The sequence below is a fragment of the Notolepis coatsorum genome (genome assembly GCF_963971535.1).
Source record: "Notolepis coatsorum genome assembly, chromosome: 9".
Taxonomy (NCBI): Eukaryota; Metazoa; Chordata; class Actinopteri; order Aulopiformes; family Paralepididae; genus Notolepis; species Notolepis coatsorum.
The window spans coordinates 46,455,269-46,475,522 of NC_140173.1; the positions used below are offsets into that span (position 1 = coordinate 46,455,269).

The following is a 20,254-nucleotide window of genomic DNA, read 5'->3' on the forward strand; positions in this document are numbered from 1 at the left end:
GGGGTTCTCAAACTTTTCTATACCACGACCCTATCTTATTTAGGATTTTATTTGGTGACCCCACACTTAACTCATTCAGCGGCAATCACGAGTAAACTCGTTATTGGCCGCCAAGCGTTGAGCGCCAATAACGAGTAAACTAGTTTTTAGATCCTTTGATATTTTTCCTTTGATCCCTGTTCTACACAGTCCCCCGGAGCCTCCTGGCATAACGTTGGAATTGCAATGACGATAGAAATCCACCAGGTGGCAGTATCGCCTACCTTATGAACATCATGGGCCAGCTATTAGTGTGTTCGTACCAGCCCCCACACAGCCCCCAAACAACAAGGTACTCTTTGTGAGCAGCAGTAAGCAGAACACGTTTGAGAATCGCGATCGCCTAGACTCTAGGCCCTAGAGCAGGGGTCGGCAACCCTAGGCACGCGTGCCTGCTTAGGCACGCGGGACCATTTCCATAGGCACGCGGGGGGGGGGGGGCAGCATAATAATTTTTTTTTTTTTTTTTTTTATTACTTCGCTTTGAAATATTATAGTGAAATGTTTTGCACTGTTGTCGCATATCTCTTGTTGAAATCCTCCCACAGGTTCTTTTTTGTAAGTCGACTGTTCTGCACACCCCTATATTATGACAGCAATCAGCTGTTCCCATGTGCTCCGCTGTAGCCGGCCTCCCGCCGGCCTCCCGCAGCAGTCGCGCCAGGTAACACACAGTGCTGAGGACTCTGTGCAGTGTCATGATGGCAACCCCCGCTAAGAAATCAAAGCAAATTCGGACATTCCAGCCCTCGTGGACAGACGATTACGGGTTTGTGGACCTTCAGAAGGACCGTGCTATGTGTTCTTTCTGTTTGGAAAATGTAGTTTGCCAAACGTCATCTGTGAAACGCCATTTCGAGACTAAGCATAAAACAAGTTTCAAGGATCAGGCGGATAAGGCAGAATCTATTAAACGTGCCGTCGCCAGGTATGGGAAGCAAGCCAGCACCCTCAAAGTGTTCACGCGCGCTCAAAACCACGCAACTGAAGCAAGCTTTCGCATTGCTCATTGCATTGCAAAACGTGGAAAGCCATTCACGGATGGCGAGTATATTAAGGAGGCTTTTATCTGTACCTCAGATGTTTTGTTTGAAGGCTTGCCAAATAAAGAGAAAATAAAAGCAAGGATAAAAGATATCCCAGTGTCAGCTCGAAGTGTCGAGCGACGCATCAATGAAATGTCAGAAAACATCCCGGAGTCGATTGACAACCGACCACTCCGAAGCATGTGTCCAGCAGCCAGCTTAAAGTGACTAATTACACCCCCCAAATAACGGAGCTCAGCCAGGCAAAACAGGGCCAGGGATCTCACTGTCGCGACAGGTAGGCTGCTGTTTATTTTCCTATACATCGGTTTGCTTGTTAACTTGAACGTGCATATGCAGGGCTCTACGCATAATAGAGCATACGCACAATCGCGCATATATTATTATTATGCATGCGTATGTGTAGGGCTAGGGGAGCTGTCCACTGTGTGTGGTGCTGAACCTTGCGTCATGTCTCTCTCGCTCTCGCTCTCTCTCTCTCTCTCTCTCTCTCTCTCTATAGCTGAGAGAGAGAGATCTGGTGGAGAGATTGGAGGAGGAGGAGGAGGAGGAGGAGGAGGAGGGTGTGCTTTGTGTGTGCACTGTGTGTGTGCCATCATGTTAGCCTCAGTTAAACCTTGCGACGCCTCGTTAGATGAAGCTGTGTTCTTCTGAGGTGTCCTGTGTGCTGATCTGTGTTCTGATCTGTGTGCTGTGTCATGTGACACTACACATATTTAATTGAGACCCTTTATTTGTTTATTTCAATTTAGCTGGAAATACATTGCTACATCATTCAGTAACATTTGCAGAGCCTTATAACAAAAACATTATTAAGGTCACCATTGTGACATTGTGACATTTTATTATTCATTTTTCTATTATTTCATTGAACATTGCACATGTTAAAAGCCATTTTTTTTACTCAAAATGTGAGTATTACCAAGTCAACTTGTGTTCTTAAAACAATGACAATAAACATAGTTTTATTAGGTTGAAATAATGTGGTTGTGTACTTATTTTTCTGTTAACTTATTATGGATTGAAAACTGGTTCTCCTGGTGTTCTCCATTAGGCCTGTAGGTGGAGCTATGACAGCACACGTACAGTACACACACCGATGGTGTGTGATGTGTCCACAAATGAATGGGCAAATGTGAGTGAAATGGTCGCACTATATGCAGCCGTTTGTCTGCATTGCATTCCCCCCCCCCAACTCAGATTTAGGGTTGATACAACCATCATAATAATATTGTTAATAATAACAATAACAATAATGATGTAATAATGTAAAAATTATCATTAAAAATACCTGATTATTAGAAGAAAAAAATTACGATGCATGGAATATTGTTGAGGCACACTAGTTACAACTATATTTCAACCAGGCACTCCATGTCAAAAAGGTTGCTGACCCCTGCCCTAGAGCGAACTATTGGATATTATGAAAAAGACAATATGGATGATGATTATGGACAATAAGGTGCGTTTGTTGGACTAGCACTACTGGTAAAACGTAAAACAACTATAATCAAATCGACCGATGAGGAAACCTATTCGGCTCCATGGTATAGTCCGACCCGAGCACACAATAGTAACCTGGCTGCAATGCAATGGCGAGCAAACTATTGGATATATGAAGAAGACGAAACAGCTTATGGATGATGATTATGGATGATAAGGTGCGTTTCCACCAGACTATGATGTTGGACCAAGCACTACTTGTAAAACGTAAAACAACTATAATCAAATCGACCGATGAAGAAACCTATTCGGCTCCGTGGTATAGTCTGGCCAGAGCAGATGAAGTAGACGGATGAAGGCATATGTATTGATCCTGTTCTGATTCAAGACACGTTTGGACTCGACGTGAGAAATGGAGTACATCTAAAACACGTGTACTTTACCAAAACTCCATCATAAAACATGCGTTTATATGATCGCTGCTTCGGATAAACGATTTTAGTGAAACGAGGCAATGTTTATATTGGAATTGTGAACAAACGAAGGTATGTAGAAACAAACCCTTTCTTACATGTTGTACTACAAATAGTTTCTGTCAAATGAGCCATACTATTGTCTCCATAGCTATAATATAGAATATACAATAGCTCCGCAAAGATCATGAAATATCGCGAAAATGGTCACGAAAAGGCCATAGACGGCACAGATCGGGGTACACGCTAGGGCTGGGCGATATAACGATAACGATAAATATCGTGATATATTTTTGTGACCTGCAACAGGGCAGTTTTAAAACCAGAGACGGTGGACAGACTTGTCTTTCTTGCCTGCAACTTAAAGTAATGGCTTTGCTTGTCCAAATGACAATACTGACCAAATTGAGATTTATTTTTCTCTTTTATTTTGTTTGCTTTCTAATTTAAAATACAGTTTGAAACTGTCTGTACACAGTAGGCTATGTGTGCTAGCAGAGCTAGTCTCCAGTCATGAGTCACGGACCACCAAAAAAGCGCCAAAAGATAGAAACCAATGACATAATCCAACATATGTGTAAAGGCACAACATATTCCAGTTAACGGTATATTTTTTTAATCATTCGTTACGGCGCAATCAATACTTCCATTTGTATAAATTGCGTTCGGGACCTCCATGTTTTGGGGGTATTCATCAGAAAAATCCGATCCGGGATTCGGCTTCCATCAGTTGGGCAAGAACTGCAGGTTTTCAGCCTCTCTCCTCTCTCCTGGAGCTTAAGGGGGAGCTTAGGATTCCTGCCTCTGAGGAGCGCGTCACGGCTCATGCGCATGCGCGCGCTCGGCCAATCAAAGCAACGCGGAAGGGCATGTTGGTTGCCGAAAGTGTTCACGCTGCCAGAACATTAAAAAAAATTAAAATGATAGATTTGTATTTATATATTTTTTTTTTACTTGACAATGCTCGACCCCACTGTCACCTACCCTCGACCCCACTTTGGGTCACGACCCGTAGTTTGAGAATCCCCCTCTCCACCTCCGTGTTCTCCCAGGTGGCCAGTGGGAACACTCCTCTATACACAAGCAAGCTGGATTCCCCTCTCCACCTCAGTGTTCTCCCAGGTGGCCACTGGAAAAACACTCCTCTCAGCAAAGCTTGTTTAACACTTTGATTGCCTAAGGCTAAATTCATGATATACCATAGGTTGCCAGCTCTATTTGTCTATGGAGAAGTTCCCCTTCTTTGCAGGGCTATAACTTTTTAAATTCTATTGCTAAATTGCCATTATTAGGGCCCATTCAATGTCCTATATGTATTGTTCAGGGTGTATGAACGTTAAACTTTTTCATTCACATATTCATACTAAAATATGATCTAAAGTATAAGTATGTTTTCATCTCTTTCTGCAGCTTTCTCCAGAACGTGATTTATAGCCCCAAATGCATTATATTGATGATCAAATACAGTTTGATAGCAATCGGCGCGATATAAAAAAATCCAACTGGACGGACTTCTGGAAGTTACTACACGTCATCTGATGTTGACCGGATGGGCGAGGGGGCGTTTATAATTCCGTGGGCAGCGTTATACCATTCATCTAATGTGGGTTAAATGTTCATCATAGCAGTTAGTGTCGAACACGGAAATATTACACGCTAAAACTCACCCCAGTCTCCGCGGGCCGTGGGGTAGACAGTTTTCCATTATGGGATGTAAAAATACCCGGTCCATTTCCATGTTGTATAATGGTATATACGTCCAAATCATGTTGTTTATCGAGTTATTGGCAACGGATCGCTATGTATTGTGTCAAGATGGAGTCGCAGGAGCTATAGAGAGTGGCCGGAAGTAATATGGGTGAACAGCACTTCAGCCACATCACTTCCTGTTTGGCGCTTCTGCCGATCGGCCACCAGATGGCGCTCTTGAACCGCTAGAGGATTGAGAGGAGCTCTGAACTGTGTGTGAAGGCTGCGGATGGAAAATATGATTCCGATCACAGATTTTTGAAATATTGATATCAAAGACTAGTTACGGCGTCTTCGGCAACTTGAGCATGGCGGGGAAGGACGCCTAAACTCGTCTTCTGGCAGTTAAAGTGTTAACCTACATGTAGCCTACCTTGTTTGTGTATGTGTTTCACTTTTAAACCTATATCGATCACGAAGATCCGTCTACGACATAATTGTTGAGTCCAGTTCCACCACGGTGGTTGCGATCGGAGGTCAATTGTGGCAGAGTGTTGTCCTGACATGTGCACTTAGATAAGACGGGATAACACAAGATATTGCTTTATTGATCCCCTTGGGGACATTCTGCCAGCTCATCATTGTAAAACAGATTCTCAATTGACCTGATTTCAGTAAATAAATACATGACTTACCGTAATTTCCGGACCTGAATATAAAACGCACCCACTGAATTAAAAAAATATATATATTTTTACCATAAATAAGCCGCACATGTCTATAAGCCGCAGGTGCCTACCGGTACATTGAAACAAATTAACTTTACACAGGCTTTAACGAAACACAGCTTGTAACAAAAATAAATAGGCTTTAACGAAACGCAGCTTGTAACAAAAATAAATAGGCAGGCAAAGCGGAGGTGCCTGAATGAGCTCTGCCTGGTTTTTTATGTCCGTTCTATTTTATAATTTTTTGACTATTTTTAAACTGAATAATTTTAAACTATTTTTACTATTTGTGTTACTGAAAACTGTAAGCGGAGAGCCTATTGGGATGCTAGATCCTAATGTGAAACACTGTGATTTGCCATGCCTTGCTACCTGTCTATCTTTTTATGCTCGCTTATGCCTGTATTTTTTACTGTTGTGAAGCACTTTGAACTGCAACCTCTGTATGAAAAGTGCTATACAAATAAAGTTATTATTATTAATCCCAGTGTCCTTTACATAGCCTATCCCGTGACATCGGCATGCGCAAATCCATGAACTAATTCGTATGAATGATTTCAGCAAGGGACGGGCTCTCGAATGAGCAATCAATGGGTGGCCAAGCATCGTAAGGAATGAACAGCCCAGCATCCCGGTGTCCTCTTTTACCCGTTTTTAAATATATATATTTTTTAATATCTTTTTCGCCGCCTGATTTTCTGTTTTTCTCCCCATCCCAATTTAGTCGTTATGCCAATTCCCCCCCTCCCCTATCTGGTTGTTGTGCGCATGTTCCTCCTACTGGTCGGTACAAGGGAACCCTGAAGTCTACCACATGCTTCCTCCGACACATGTGGAGACAGCCAGTGGCTCTCTTATCACCTGGCAGCGAGGACTCTCATTGGTGAAGAGTAACGTGTGGGAGGTCACGCTGCCTTCACCATTTCCTGCCTTTCGCTGAGCAGGCGCCCAGACCTGACCTGACCGCCTGTATCAGTTCCGCAACCGTTCCTATTTCCGGGGTAGGCCCGATTGGCCCCGACAGGCACGTGACCCGCCGCGGCCACGCCCCGTGGCAGCCCCAGGACGCGGCAACGAGGCTGCCGTGGTTCACCGCCGCTTTCCGCCTTCAACGCCGCAGAGTTACCATACGCTATACAATATACTATGCAATGTACTAATATACAATACGGCTCACTTTTCCCACTTCAATGACAGAGCCGCTGTTTAATAATATTGTCGCGGCGGAGCTCCGTCGCGGCAGCATTATGTAGCAGTAATCCCCCCTTTTTTACCATCGACAACTAGCTCAATTGGTAACGCTGCTTGGCTGTGGATCGTATGGTCCGTTTGTGACGAGTTCGATTCCCTTAAAACTTTTTTTTTAACATGCATTCTTTTGATTGTTTTGATGTGAAAAGTGATTCTGCATAAGGCGTCTGCACTTAGCACTGACTGAGAAAGTACATAATGCTTCTTACTGTTGCGCTCCAGAGACTGTTGCTGTACCATACAATATACTATGCAATGTACCAATATACAATACGCTATAGTGCAAAGCAGAAATGGGATGAGGTACAATTTACAGTAAGGTGTATGCGTTGCAGTGCAAATGCTTCTTACTGTTGCGCTCCAGAGACCTGCTTTGGTCCAACATTAAAACGTCAAAGTAGAACTATTATGTACTTTCTCAGTCAGTGCTAAGTGCAGACGCCTTATGCAGCATCACTTTTCACATCAAAACAATCAAAAGAATGCATGTTAAAAAAAAAGAAAATTTAAGGGAATCGAACTTGCGGACCATAGGATCCACAGCCAAGCAGCGTTACCAATTGAGCTAGTTGTCGATGGTAAAAAAGGGGGGATTACTGCTACATAATGCTGCCGCGACGGAGCTCCGCCGCGACAATATTATTAAACAGCGGCTCTGTCATTGAAGTGGGAAAAGTGAGCCGTATTGTATATTTGTACATTGCATAGTATATTGTATAGCGTATGGTAACTGCGGCGTTGAAGGCGGAAAGCGGCGGTGAACCACGGCAGCCTCGTTGCCGCGTCCTGGGGCTGCCGCGGGGCTGCCGCGGGTCACGTGCCTGTCGGGGCCAATCAGGCCTACCCCGGAAATAGGAACGGTTGCGGAACTGATACAGGCGACCTGACCTGCTGTCCACAACGCCAGATTACCACCCTCGACTTCCCTCCCGCTAACTCAGCCAAACGAGTTAGTATGACGATCGGCCCAAGCCGCAAGCAATGCTGACTCCGGGAGTCGACCGCAGCCTCTTGCATTGATGACGAGCGCAATCTCCGCTACGCCATCCGACCGCCTCGCATGCGCCCGTTTTGACACATCTTCCACTGCACGGAGTGAGCCTGCTGTGTCAGTGCTCATCTTATGTCATAGCGATAGCGCGTAGGCATACCGCTCGTGCTTACCAAATATGAGCCAAATTATGGGGAATATGATAACTTCCCATTTAAATAATTGTGGTTAATATGGTATTCACTTCGCATGTCCATAAATTAGCCGCGTCATTGTATAAGCCACGAGGTTCAAAGCATGGGGAAAAACTAGCGGCTTATAGTCCGGAAATTACGGTAATACATAATACATTGGTTGAAATGATACATCTTCATAACTGGTGTTGTGGAATATTTGAAATGAGCCATGACAGTGAACTGTAGAAATTAGATAGTCAGTTGTATATAAAAACATAGAACATAGTTTAATATCTGTGCTTCCACAGAGATCAGTTTATAGAGAGACACACGAGCGTCTGACCAGAAAGTGACCAAGAGGTCTGGTCAGACACAGATTAAATACATAATTGAAATTACGTACATTAGACATCCAGATATGACAGAAAGGTCAACTAAATCTGCCCTAGTGGGAGAAATGAATAAACAAGCCTTGGCTAGGCGGTGTTATTGTTATGTCTTTCACACCAGAGGCCAAATGCTCCTAACCTTGGTTCGTCTAGTCAGACTAGTTTACTAGTTGGTCATATTAAACTAGTCAAGACTATCAGAGATAGAATATGTTCAACACAGATCTATAATGACATGATAATATTTCCCTCACACTGGTATCAGTAATGCTAGTATTTATTTTAACACGTTCATTTAAAAGATGAGAGTATTATTGAATATATTTTCCGTTCAGGTGGAGACTGAGAAGGAGGAGCCCATGGAGATGGTGGTGGAGAAGCAGGATGAGGTGGAGACGGAGCCCGGGACGGAGCCGGAGGAGGAGGACAAACCCATCCTGGCTGACAAGATGGTGGAGGACCTGAGGCCGATGGACACGGACAAGGAGAGCCTGGTGGAGGTCAAGTGTCTGGAGGTCAAGTGTCCGGAGGAGTCCATTCAGGAAGACTCAGGGAGTGACATCGCCCCCATGCAAACGGACGAGCTACTCAAACAGGTACATTTTGTTGCGAGTGTGTGTGTGCACCTATGCAGGGTTTGAAATGAGCACTAATGCTTTGCTTATGGCTTGTAAGTCTGTCAATTCTGGTGGCTAATAACAGTGGTTCCCAAAGTGGGGGTCGCAAGCCGCCGCAGGGGGGTCGTGAGATGATAAAAAAATAAATAAAAAGATTGATTAAAAAATAAAAAATAATCTCAGGACACTGAATTTAGAAGCAGGCCAGGCCAATGTTTCTAGTTGCAGAGATCACTGCAACTCACAGAAGTTGGAGAACTATCTCTCTCGCTCACACATGCACGCACGCACGCACACACACACACACACACACACACACACACACACACACACACACACACACACACACACACACACACACACACACACACACACACACACACACACAAAGGGAGCCGCATGTGATTTGTGGAGGTGAGACCCTTACAAAAAACTAAAAGTCCATCAAAATCAGTGTTGTTGCTAATCATTGACACATGCTAGCCTGTAATAATCCCCCCCAGAAAAATGAAGAAATTTGATATATTGCAAAATATATGCCATCACACACACTGGCATTTAAAGGGTTAGAATTAAAAATGAATTGGATATGTGGTGTTATGATCAGGGCTGAAGTTGAATAAAAGATTTATGAAAGAAAAAGTGGTAAATTATTTCAACATATAGTCATATTTTTATGGCGTTTTTGAAGAGGACAATTTAGTCCCTTATGGTAAGAGTGAGTATTTTTTTCAATCTGACATTACAAAAAAACTGAAAATCCATCAAAGTTAGTGTTGTTGCTAATCATACATATGCTAGCCTGTTTTTTAACAATGATTTGTGATGCCATCACAAACACTGGCATTTAAAGGGTACAAATAAAAAAATGCCTGCACCAGAATGCAGGAAATTAAGTCTTTGTAACAAAAAACGTACTGGTGGGGGACCCCCAGACCCCCCCTGCTTAATTAAAAAGTGGCCTGGCTGGGGCTATATTTTGCACAATATTTCCTGGCCTGAATGATTTCTCCAGTCCGGCCCTGGTTAAAAGCCTCCAATGCTTATTAGTGTGTGTGCGTTTGAACGTTTGCATGTTTATAAAAAATAAAAAATAAAATGTATTAAACTTTTTTTTTACCTCCTATAATAGTGGGGGTCGCGGCTCTCTGACACCGTTATTTCGGGGGTCACGGCCTGAAAACTTTGGGAACCCCTGGCTAATAAGACAGGTTGACAAATTATTAACCTGTGTTTGAACACTGGTTATATCCAAAAAGCTACTTTAGCTACAAATATATTAAACTGGCTGGTGAAATCCTAAATCCAGGGTATTAAAAAGTACTACACATTTTTAATTCACCATTCTCAATTTAAGGCATTAAAAAGTGTTCATTTTTGTTTTGTTTTTGAGGACTGCATACTTTTTTTTGCAAACAAATACTATACTTTATACTTATAGCACATGCATAAGCCTTGTCTCTTTTGAAAGATAACATTCTGAAGTTTCTGATACAATAAAGAAAGATCATTTTTAGTGCTAATGAAAGAGTAACATAGGTCTGAACTTGAGTTGTAGAAAAACTTGTTACTCACGTTTTTCTGTAGTAGTTGCAATATCCAGAAATAGTATATCCCAAAAAATTTGTTGTATCTTATATATATACATATCGGCATGTAACTCGAGAACCGCTGAACAGATTTTGTCGCCTGAGGTGGCAATCGACAGGCAACAAATAGGGCATTAATTCTATATATATAGTGTATAAAAAAGATATGCAGACCCGACCCGCCAGGGGCCGCCAACGTGCCGTGTCGCGCCGGTGGGCAAATCGTCCTAAAGAGGGCCCGTATACGGGCCGTTGCATGTTAAGAGGTTTTAATTAAGTCTTAAATTGTATTTGCTCAGGTATTACAGGTATGCTTGCCAAGTTGCCATGTGCCAGCTTGTATGGGAACGTGCAAGAATTTAAATGAGAGTGCAAGTGCAGCTGCCAGTTCAGTGTCACTATGTTTTTATAAATTTTCTAGCTAGTATGGTCGTGAAATTGTTATAAAGTGGTATTGAAAAAAGTCTTAAATTGAACTTGTTGAAACCGGGAGATACCCTGAAATCTACATGCCACTTTGACAAGTTAGAAATAGAATAGAATAGAAATACTTTATTCATCCCGAGGGAAATCTGGCACTACAAATCGCTCACAGTAAACAGTAAGCATTTAGGTAGGCAAAGCAAAAGTCACGAATAAGACAAAAATACGGTCTGGGATATACATTTCCTATGTTATGTATATACATTCTAATATAAAATATTTCAGTAGTGTACAGGTGTAGTGTACAATTTTACAATGTCGGTTTTAAAAGTAAAGGTAAAAGTCCAGGGCCCTCATTTATCAATGGTGCGTACGCACAGATATGTACGTAACCCGTGCGTACCATCATTTCTAAGCAAAGTGTGTGACTTATCAATTTGAACGTGTGCTTGACTTTGTGCGTATATTTACGCACAGCTCCAACCGTGCGTACCTGGCGCCCGGTGGTAGAATATGAATATTGCAACGCGGAAATAATCTTCCGTGCATTAGTTTCAACACTGGCGTGTTCTATAGTATGACCCGTAATTCATTATAGTTCATTGTAAAATAGCGACAGTAGTGTAATTTATGTCAAACCCTATAAATATAGCATTTGGAATAAGTCTTTCTTTCCGAATGAATGCAGCATGGTTTATATATAGGGTTATTGGAATACTATGGGGTGCACTGACTGGGCTCTGCAGGGAACTGTTTTCAGAGATAGCAGATAGGAATGAATGAATGATGAGGGGCAGTCTAATTGCAGAGAGAACATAAGAAATATGAACTAGAGTCCGCTATACCCGAGACACCTCCTTCATTTGTACCGCAATTTAAGACCGAAATTGGAGCGTGGAACAAAACGCACAAATGCCATCCCCATGCACATTCAAGTCAGTCTCCACCCACAGGTGTTTGGCCACCGGCACGGTCCATCGTGATATTGGAGATGGATCGAGCAATAGACTGTTACTGTACCACCCATGTAGCTGTCAAAGCTCCATCACAAATGCAGTTATGTGAATAGAAAGGTTCTTGTATATGCTCTCGTATTATTGTTTATATAGGCTACCTAATACAGACATCAAAATAGATTGTATGCCTCTACAAATCATATGCAGGTAGAAAATTTACCGAAAATCTGTCGCGATTTGGAATGAAATTGACGGAGAACTTTAATCCCTGGGTATTAATCGAACGAAACGAAGAAAAAGCAGTCATATTCCAGCATGGTTATTAATGACACCAATGGCAAACAGTGGTTAACAGTCTTTATTAGTGTTTGCGCTGCCCAGGCAGCAATGGTCTTTAGGAAGTTAATAGATATCATATCCGACTGTTTCCGACATCAGCGTGTACACGTCCTTCAGCCTGTCGCGTATTTCTCCCAGGCGTTCGCTCGGCTTAGTCCACTTTTCCACATTTCATGGGGGTGTTTCATTACCATATACGGTTAATTACGGGCGGTTCTATATGCAAATACGTAAAACCGTGCACGAGCGTGGAGTGTAGATCAAGTGATATTTATCAACACAGAGTACTTGCAGGTGTGCGTGGGACCAGGCATGCGTTGCTCTTGGGACGGGGTTGCACTCCGTGCAGGGTCAGATTTGAGCCAAAGTGCGTGCACGCACACAGGAATGCGCTGCACTCGCCAACTCGCTATAAGTACCCACCTGGGCTACTTTGCATATCAATAGCGCCGGTCGTCAGGTGTGTTAAATACGTTCTCAGATACATTCACACCTAACTTGTTGTGAATGATATGTGTTACATTCCATTCGTAGAGGCAATTAGGCACTGTCTGTAGTCTGTGCTCAAGCGAGGGGACATGTATGTGCATGCGCGGGAGCGCGCGCGCGCGCCGGGAGCGCACGCGTGCACGTGGCGCCATTAGGTGCTTGCAACCCCAGTTGATATCAGGAACGCAAGCCTGCGTGGGACACGTCTATGCACGTGTGATAAATCCCGATTTTTCTGTATGTACACACATTCTAAATTCTGTGCTTAAGAACGAAAATAGAACACTTTCTTTTTTTTTTTTGATCCACTTTTTCTCCCATTTTTTCTATATTTTCTCCCATCCCAATTTCGTATCATCCAATTCAACCCTCCCCTGTCACGAACGCTGTTTCTTGCCTCCCACAAGCCGGCTGCAATGTGGACTAAGTCATACATAGCACAAGTCCCCTCCGGTACTTGAGGTAACAGCAGTCGCATCTTTTCACCTGCGCAGCTCGACCTCTCAGTGTCGAGGAGTAACGCGTGGGAGGCTCACGCTGCCCCCGACACTTCCTGATTCTACTGCGCAGGCGCACCAACCGACTTGTAGGAGTCGCTTGTTCACAACGTTCGATCCCCACCCTTCAGTTTTTCCCTCCCCGTAATACGGCCAATGTGTATTACTGCGGACGACCAGCCAAACTGAAAAACAATGTGGAGAGCTGGATTCGAACACGCGAATCCTAGCGTCTCCACACTGGTGGCGAGTGCCTTAGACCACTACACCACCTAGCCGCGAAAATAGAACACTTTCTAAGAATTGTTGATAAATGAGGGCCCAGGAAGATAGTACTCTGTGCTCAGTGAGGCACAGTGATGCATTATAAAGTCTGATGGCTGTCGGAATGAAGGACTTCCTGTGCCGTTCAGTGCTACAACTCGGGAGTCTTAGTCTAGTACTGAACGTGCTCCTTCTGTCAGCCAAGTCTGTGTATAGTGGGTGGGAGGGGTTGTCCCTGATGGCCTGGAGCTTAGCAAGGCTCCTCCTCTCCGCCACCACCGCTAGAGTTGACTGAAAAGCTGGCACAACACGCCCGCATCATTGTGTCCCGTCTAACTCAACGAAAGTCCCCTCTTTGCTAAATCCTTCCTAAATTCACGGTTGGCCCTCAGGATGTGTTCGTGCCGGGTCCCGACGAGAAGCCCCTGTTTATGGCAGAACCTCTGTCGCTGGAGGACCTGGTTCTACTGGCGGAGCTCTTCTACCTGCCCTACGAACACGGACCCAAGGCCCTGCAGATGCTGAAGGAGTTCAACTGGCTGAGGGCCAACAGCAGCACGGTCAGCATCAACTGCGAAGGGCAGGATCCGGAGAAGGTGGGTCGATTGATTGATTGATTGATTTTATTGGGTAAAAGTACAGACATTAGTACATCCCAGAGGATAACACGCATAAAAAGCCACTTAAACACATTTCCCAACATGGTCATCGTTGGTGGACAAAACAAGAAGACGATACACAAAAACATACAAAAATCTTAAATACAATTTACATTTACTACACAAAAAATGCAACATATGTGCATGAGTGTGTATGTGTGAGTGTATGGCAGGTGTTAAGAGTGTGTGTTATGATTATTTGCAATAGAAGTGTGTGTGTGTGTGTGTGAGTAAGTAAACCTTCCAAGCCTAGAGCCTATGGGAAACTGGATTTCTTCCAGAGATGTACCCTGACCTGACCAGTAAAAACATTTACTTTGTAGAAATGAAGACATGGTTTAATTTAGTTATTTGAAGGCAGAGAAATGGGACTTTGTAGTTCTTAGTGGTGGGGAAAAATATCGATACGTAGTAGTATCGTGATACTTTGCGTGGCGATACTGTATCGATACAGGGACGCCAAGTATCGATATTTAAATATTTATTTATAAAAAATAAAAATAATAATAATAATAATTTTGTATTTTTATTTATTTTTTTTGTATAATGAAGTTGCATTGTTCATTTCAATACCTGTAATAGTACAGTAGTCCACACACACACACGCACGCACACACACGTGTGCATTCAGTTAAGTTGGAATATGACTGTAATACAAACAGTTCAGTTTGTCAGGTACATGCAACACAGATTACAGTGTTTACTTGCTTGAGAAAATACCATGTTCTGCAATAAAAATGATTGAAGTGAGATGAACAGACTGAACTTTATTTTATTAGATAAAACATGTTGACAAAGTTTTACAGCTCTGCTGAACGAATGTAGGAAACCTAACGCCAAGGAGGGTAACCTCTTTACTCCCCGTCGCCGTGTTGACGCTGCAGGTGGCGGAGTGGCAGACCAGGGCGGAGAAGTTTGAGGAGATGTGCTGCTCGGTCATCCAGATGTTCACGCGCCTGTCCAACTCTGCCAACCAGACCATCCTGTACGACCTCTACACCTACATCTGGGACATCAAGAGCATCATCTCTATGGTCAAGTCTTTTGTCCAGTGGCTAGGTACGTGTGAGGCTGGAAACGCTGTGCCTTTAACCCACCACCACACGGCAGTAGTCTAGCAGTGGTCTCGTTTGATTCAGGAAATAGTCACGTTCGAGTCAAAAATAGTCTCATACCATTTCGGAACTAGTCGCATGTCATTCAAGAAATAGTCTCGTACAATTCAAGAAATAGTCTCATTCGATTTGGCAATCTCAAGCGACATTTATATAAAAATGTCACCTCCTTTATTGACAAGATTCTGAATATCGCTGCTGTCGGGCCAAAACCTCATAACTCCAAAAACCCAACTTTTCAGCAGATGAAAAAAACGAACACAGATTTGAGGGTGAATAGAGTTAGGAGGTTTAGACAGATGATCGGTTTAATGCTTTCCCATTGTTTAAACTTTGTAAAACCCACACACACATATGGAGGATGATCTACGGAGTTGATTTATAGAAAAAATAAATATTAAAAAAAATTTAGTTATGAGGTTTTGTCCCGACAGCAGCGATATGCAAAGAATGCGTATATGATGGAGACTGATGACTGGAGCGGTAAATCATGCACACATAGCTAATCACCCACATTATGCACAGTCTGCTTATTAACAGATTGTTATACTTATTGTAATACTGTATTTGTGAAATATTGCTCGTAAACTCTCCAGCCTCCGCCTGTACACAAGGTGAGAACTTAAGCAGCACGTCTAGGTCTGAACTCTCGACTCTTCACCAGACGTTAGCCTCGGCCAGATCAGGCCACAATACATTGTTTCCTAGTTGTTGATTTGATTCCATCTATTACTTTTTTATTTATTTTTTTTATTTTGATTTGGCTGAATGCCACTTGCACTGCAGACATCCACAACAAGCCATCAGCTCCATCCTGGTTGTATAATAAGCCACGTTAGCCACAACAAGCTAACTCGATTCCGGTTGTATATTGGAACGGGGTCTCTCCCCTGTGGCGACTGTCCCAGCATGGGTACTGCTGCTTGCTGTGTGTCGAGTGACATCACTGCTGCATTCCCACACACACATGCTTCCATCTCTCCGTCTGTGCGGATGGGGGCACAAGGGGGACGTCCCCCCCACTCCCCCTCCATGCCCCTAGCGCGCACGCGAGCTTGGAGAGCAAGGTGGCGGACAAGCAACCGCTAAAGGCCATTCTGGTGCAGGACCGGCAGCGTCTGGAATCAGCCGGCGTGCACGGGATTCCTGGAGGACGTCGCGGTTTGACGTCCCGGTTCTCGCAGAGTAGCCTCTGGAGGACGGGGGGGGGGGGGGGGGGGGAGTGTAGGTGAGTCTTCTCTGAGTGTTTTTCTCCAACTCTTATTAGGGTGAACACGGGTGTAAAAGAAATATGATGATGATCTCACGTTAAATCCACAATTAAAAACACTTTACATGGATATTATGAACAGCAGAGAATGCAAGCAGTGCTGACTTTCATACAGAATAACAGTCAGAAAACCATAATATAATACACACACAAACAATCTGTTGACACTTGTACTATTACTCTGCTAATACTTGGGGTTGCCACGGGTCCCTATTAAAAAGTCTTAAATTAAATTCTACTTAAATTAACTTTTTTCAGATGTTTTATTGTCACAGCAACATACATTCAAAATCACTTGAGATGCTTGTTTTTCCTGGCTCTTCAACCGTAGTAGATTTGTAAACATAATACACAACGTATGTTCTATCTATACAAACTATGTTTTTTTTCTTTTACAAGGTAAGATTTTTTATAAATAAAATATATCCTACAGTGTAAGGCCTTTAAAGGCATTACATAGTCTTAAATTATGTTTGGGATGGTCTTAAATATTTATTTATTGAATTGAATCTAAATGTTAAAATGTTTAATGACACCCTGTTACTATATTATTATTACACACATACATAGACTCTCAAACACACGCACCTCATGTACCTTGTTACATGAAAGACAACATGCACTGTGTTTGCCCTTTTACAGTTGGAAGAGTATCATTCAGGGGAGCGGTGGAGAGATACACTTATTGGCAGTGTTGCTTGGATAACGGTTCCAAGCACCAGCATGGCCTGTTGGTTACTTCCCGTAACCACGTTTTACTCGCAGGTTTCTATGGCAAAGCTGAGGACTCTAACCGACCACAGTACATAGCAGGCAGCAAACCCACACTGGCAAAGCCACGTCCAAACTGGATACCGCTAGTAGAACGCATCCTAAAATGATTAAGTCGTCCTGTAGAAGCCGGCAAAACCCTGGTTTTCTTTTAATCTGTATTGTACGACGCCAAGAAGCACCGGGACACTTCCCTCCCGTTTCTCCACAAACTGTTTCACCAATCCACCCATCTCGGTCGGAGCTCTGCAGCTGGCACTCAGGTCATCGGCTCCCTGGTTTTGTACTGAGAACACTTACTAATAAAATTGTCTACTGTTTTCTCCCTTGGCTGTGTGCAGATGGAAGAGTCCACAGTACAACTGTCTACTGCTATTGGAAGGACAGTGGCCCATGCAGGCGTTGTCTCCTTCTTTGTCCCCCCCCCCCCCCCCCTTCTGTTTCATGTTTTGGGTTTGGCTTTCTTATTGTTATATCGGCCTGATAATCTTAAAGGATTACGTGGAAAGGGAAGCAGCCCCCCGGATGAAGTCACATTTTGCGCAGCGAATTTTACAGTAGTATGAATGATTTTAAGTGTTGACTCAAATCTCTCTCTGGCAGCTTCTCTCTAACTTGTTTTTGTTTCTATCAGTAGGCCTTTTAGAGACGGATCAGCTCGGCCCCTAATGCACCTACTCGCAGGGAATTCACACCTGGCTTTCACATTTTAACCATGGCACATTATCCATGTGATTATACTCTGGCAAAATCTCTGACTGTACACTAATGAGTTATTATGCACTAACGTAATTGTCGGTGGCGAAGTTGGTTACACCGTGCCTCACCATGCCTCTCGCAAAACAAATGGTTGCTGGTTTGCCGCATTTATGTACCGGCTTAATTGTCGGCACCTACGTTGGTTCCACCATGCCTCTCGCAAAACCAGTAGTTAGTTACTGATATTGACACTGCCAAGTCCTAGACTAAGTAGTGTATAGTTCATATCAAAACGTGAGAAGAGATGATTTTTCAGAGTGTTGCCTGAAGAGTGAAAGCGAGTTCTGAGTCCCTCCCCGTGGGTGCATCCGTGTGGCGTTCCATTTCCTCAGAAGATAATGTCTCTTTAGGATGTCAGGGCGGGCTTGACACGGAAACCAGGAAATGTTTGCTGTCCTGCCCGTGCGCCGCATTTGTCTGGTCACATGACAGGGGGGTGTCCTGTCCCCGGGTTCGGACGCATCGTACAACAGAGGCGTAAAGCAAAACGACGCTTAAGACGTTACGTTACGTTACGTTACGTCTGCCGTAGAGAATAGACCACTGCACTTTCACGTTACATTGAGCTCATGGAGGAGAGGGCGGGGGGAGAACATTTATGAATGTGGATGAAAGCCTTGACATTAAGTGGTTGTAGCTACGGCTGTGGGGGTGCTGGAGACATGATCCAATAGACCTTTATACGCCTGAGTCTCCTGAACACGGCGCAACCAATCCCAAGTCAATCAGCACTTTCTCGGCCGAGCTATAGTAACTTTTTCACAGCTACTCCCAAACTACGCATGCGCAGATTGATGAACCTAGACTCCGTGGACAATCTGCGCATATGTAGTTCAGGAGTAGGTAAGTGAGCTCGGCAGAGAAGGTACTGTTTGAATTGGTCACGCCGTGTTCAGGAGACTCAGGCGTATAAAGGTCTATTGGATCATGTCTCCAGCACCCCCACAGCCGTACCTACAACAACCACTTAATGTCGAGGCTCTCATCCACATTCATTAATTTTCTCCCCCCGCTCTCTCCCATGATTTCAGAATCCCGGAAGTGTTGCGGTGGTCTATCACGTCTCTTGTGCTGCTCGTGTGTAACATGTTCCAACTGGTCAACGAGGTTGTGACCGACGGCAACGGCGCTCTGTGTGTGTGTCGTTGCTGAGAGATGAGCGCTTGCCTTGTATAGATATGCTTCCTCTCATACGCCATGGTCCTGTGTCTTTGCTGGTCTGTCCCGATGCTTTTGAGTAGTAAGCTGAGGGGGGCCTTCGTTCAGGCGGGTGTGTTCACCCCCCCCCCCTTTTTCTGTCTTCCCGGTTCGGTGACACGCGCTCCCCGGTCATGTGACTACTTGGCAGATAGGATGAGAATGTGACTTCAGACGAGGTGCCTGGAACAGAGGGGTGAGGGCAGCTCAAGCTTACACTGTAGAGCAGAGACGTCATTGAGTCCAGTTCGATTGTTTTTGACTCGACTTTTGACTCGCCGGAGTTGAGGCTGAACCTTTTAAAACGGATATACGCCGATACGCGCCTACGCTCGTTTTACGGATTATTCCATGCGTTAAGATCACGTCCTCTCTCTGGATATGGACCCTTGGCGTGAAGGAACTGGCTTTGTCAGACCTGCCTGCCTTTCTCTGAGGAGGGTTGGGTGTGGCAGACTGAAAGGGCCCGCCGCCCGAGTGATTTTCTTGACTAGTCAGAATAAGGACAATATTCCTCTCGAGTCACTCGCACACACGTAAGCTTTAGTTGCTCAAGCCCCTATGTCAGCGGAAAGCATTTCCTTTTTTAAAGTATGATTCCCTTTTTTCAAACGAAGTCCTTTTATTTATTTTTTAAACGTTTTTATGAATTTGAACAAGAGTTTGACATTTATTTATTTGGGATAATGATAATATACTCCCCTCCCCAACCCCCTTCATCTGTGTCAGAGAGCACCCCCCCCCCCCCCCCCCCCCCATTCTCTGGTAACAATTTCCGCTTGGCTGTGCTCCTAACAGGGTGTCGTAGTCAGTCCTCAGCACAGTTCCTTAGTGAAGACCAAGAGCCCTGGGCGTTTAGGGGAGGTCTAGCAGGAGAGCTCCAGGTATCCAACGCACTGAAATTCACAGCAATTAAAAGAAATTTAAAAAAAGTGATGTCATGAGTAAAAGAAGAAGACAATGGTCTTGTGCGCGCAGGTATGAAAGGGTTTGGTCTGTCTAATAGGAGCTGAATTAGTATTCTATTCGGATCTATACACCTGGTGTATAGATGCACTCCAGAGTCCATGTCTTGTGGTGAGAA

The 20,254-nt window shown here is 44.0% G+C and overlaps 1 protein-coding gene across 1 annotated transcript in view; it reads left to right on the top strand.

The window, feature by feature from the left end:
- oga (O-GlcNAcase) overlaps positions 1–20,254 on the top strand; it is a 44,632-nt gene that overhangs the window by 15,253 nt on the left and 9,125 nt on the right. Inside the window, exons 10-13 of the mRNA XM_084320989.1 lie at positions 8,561–8,821; positions 13,792–13,995; positions 14,943–15,117; positions 19,969–20,054. Of these exons, the coding sequence (XP_084177115.1) occupies positions 8,561–8,821; positions 13,792–13,995; positions 14,943–15,117; positions 19,969–20,054 (726 nt within the window). The remainder of the gene's footprint in view (positions 1–8,560; positions 8,822–13,791; positions 13,996–14,942; positions 15,118–19,968; positions 20,055–20,254) is intronic.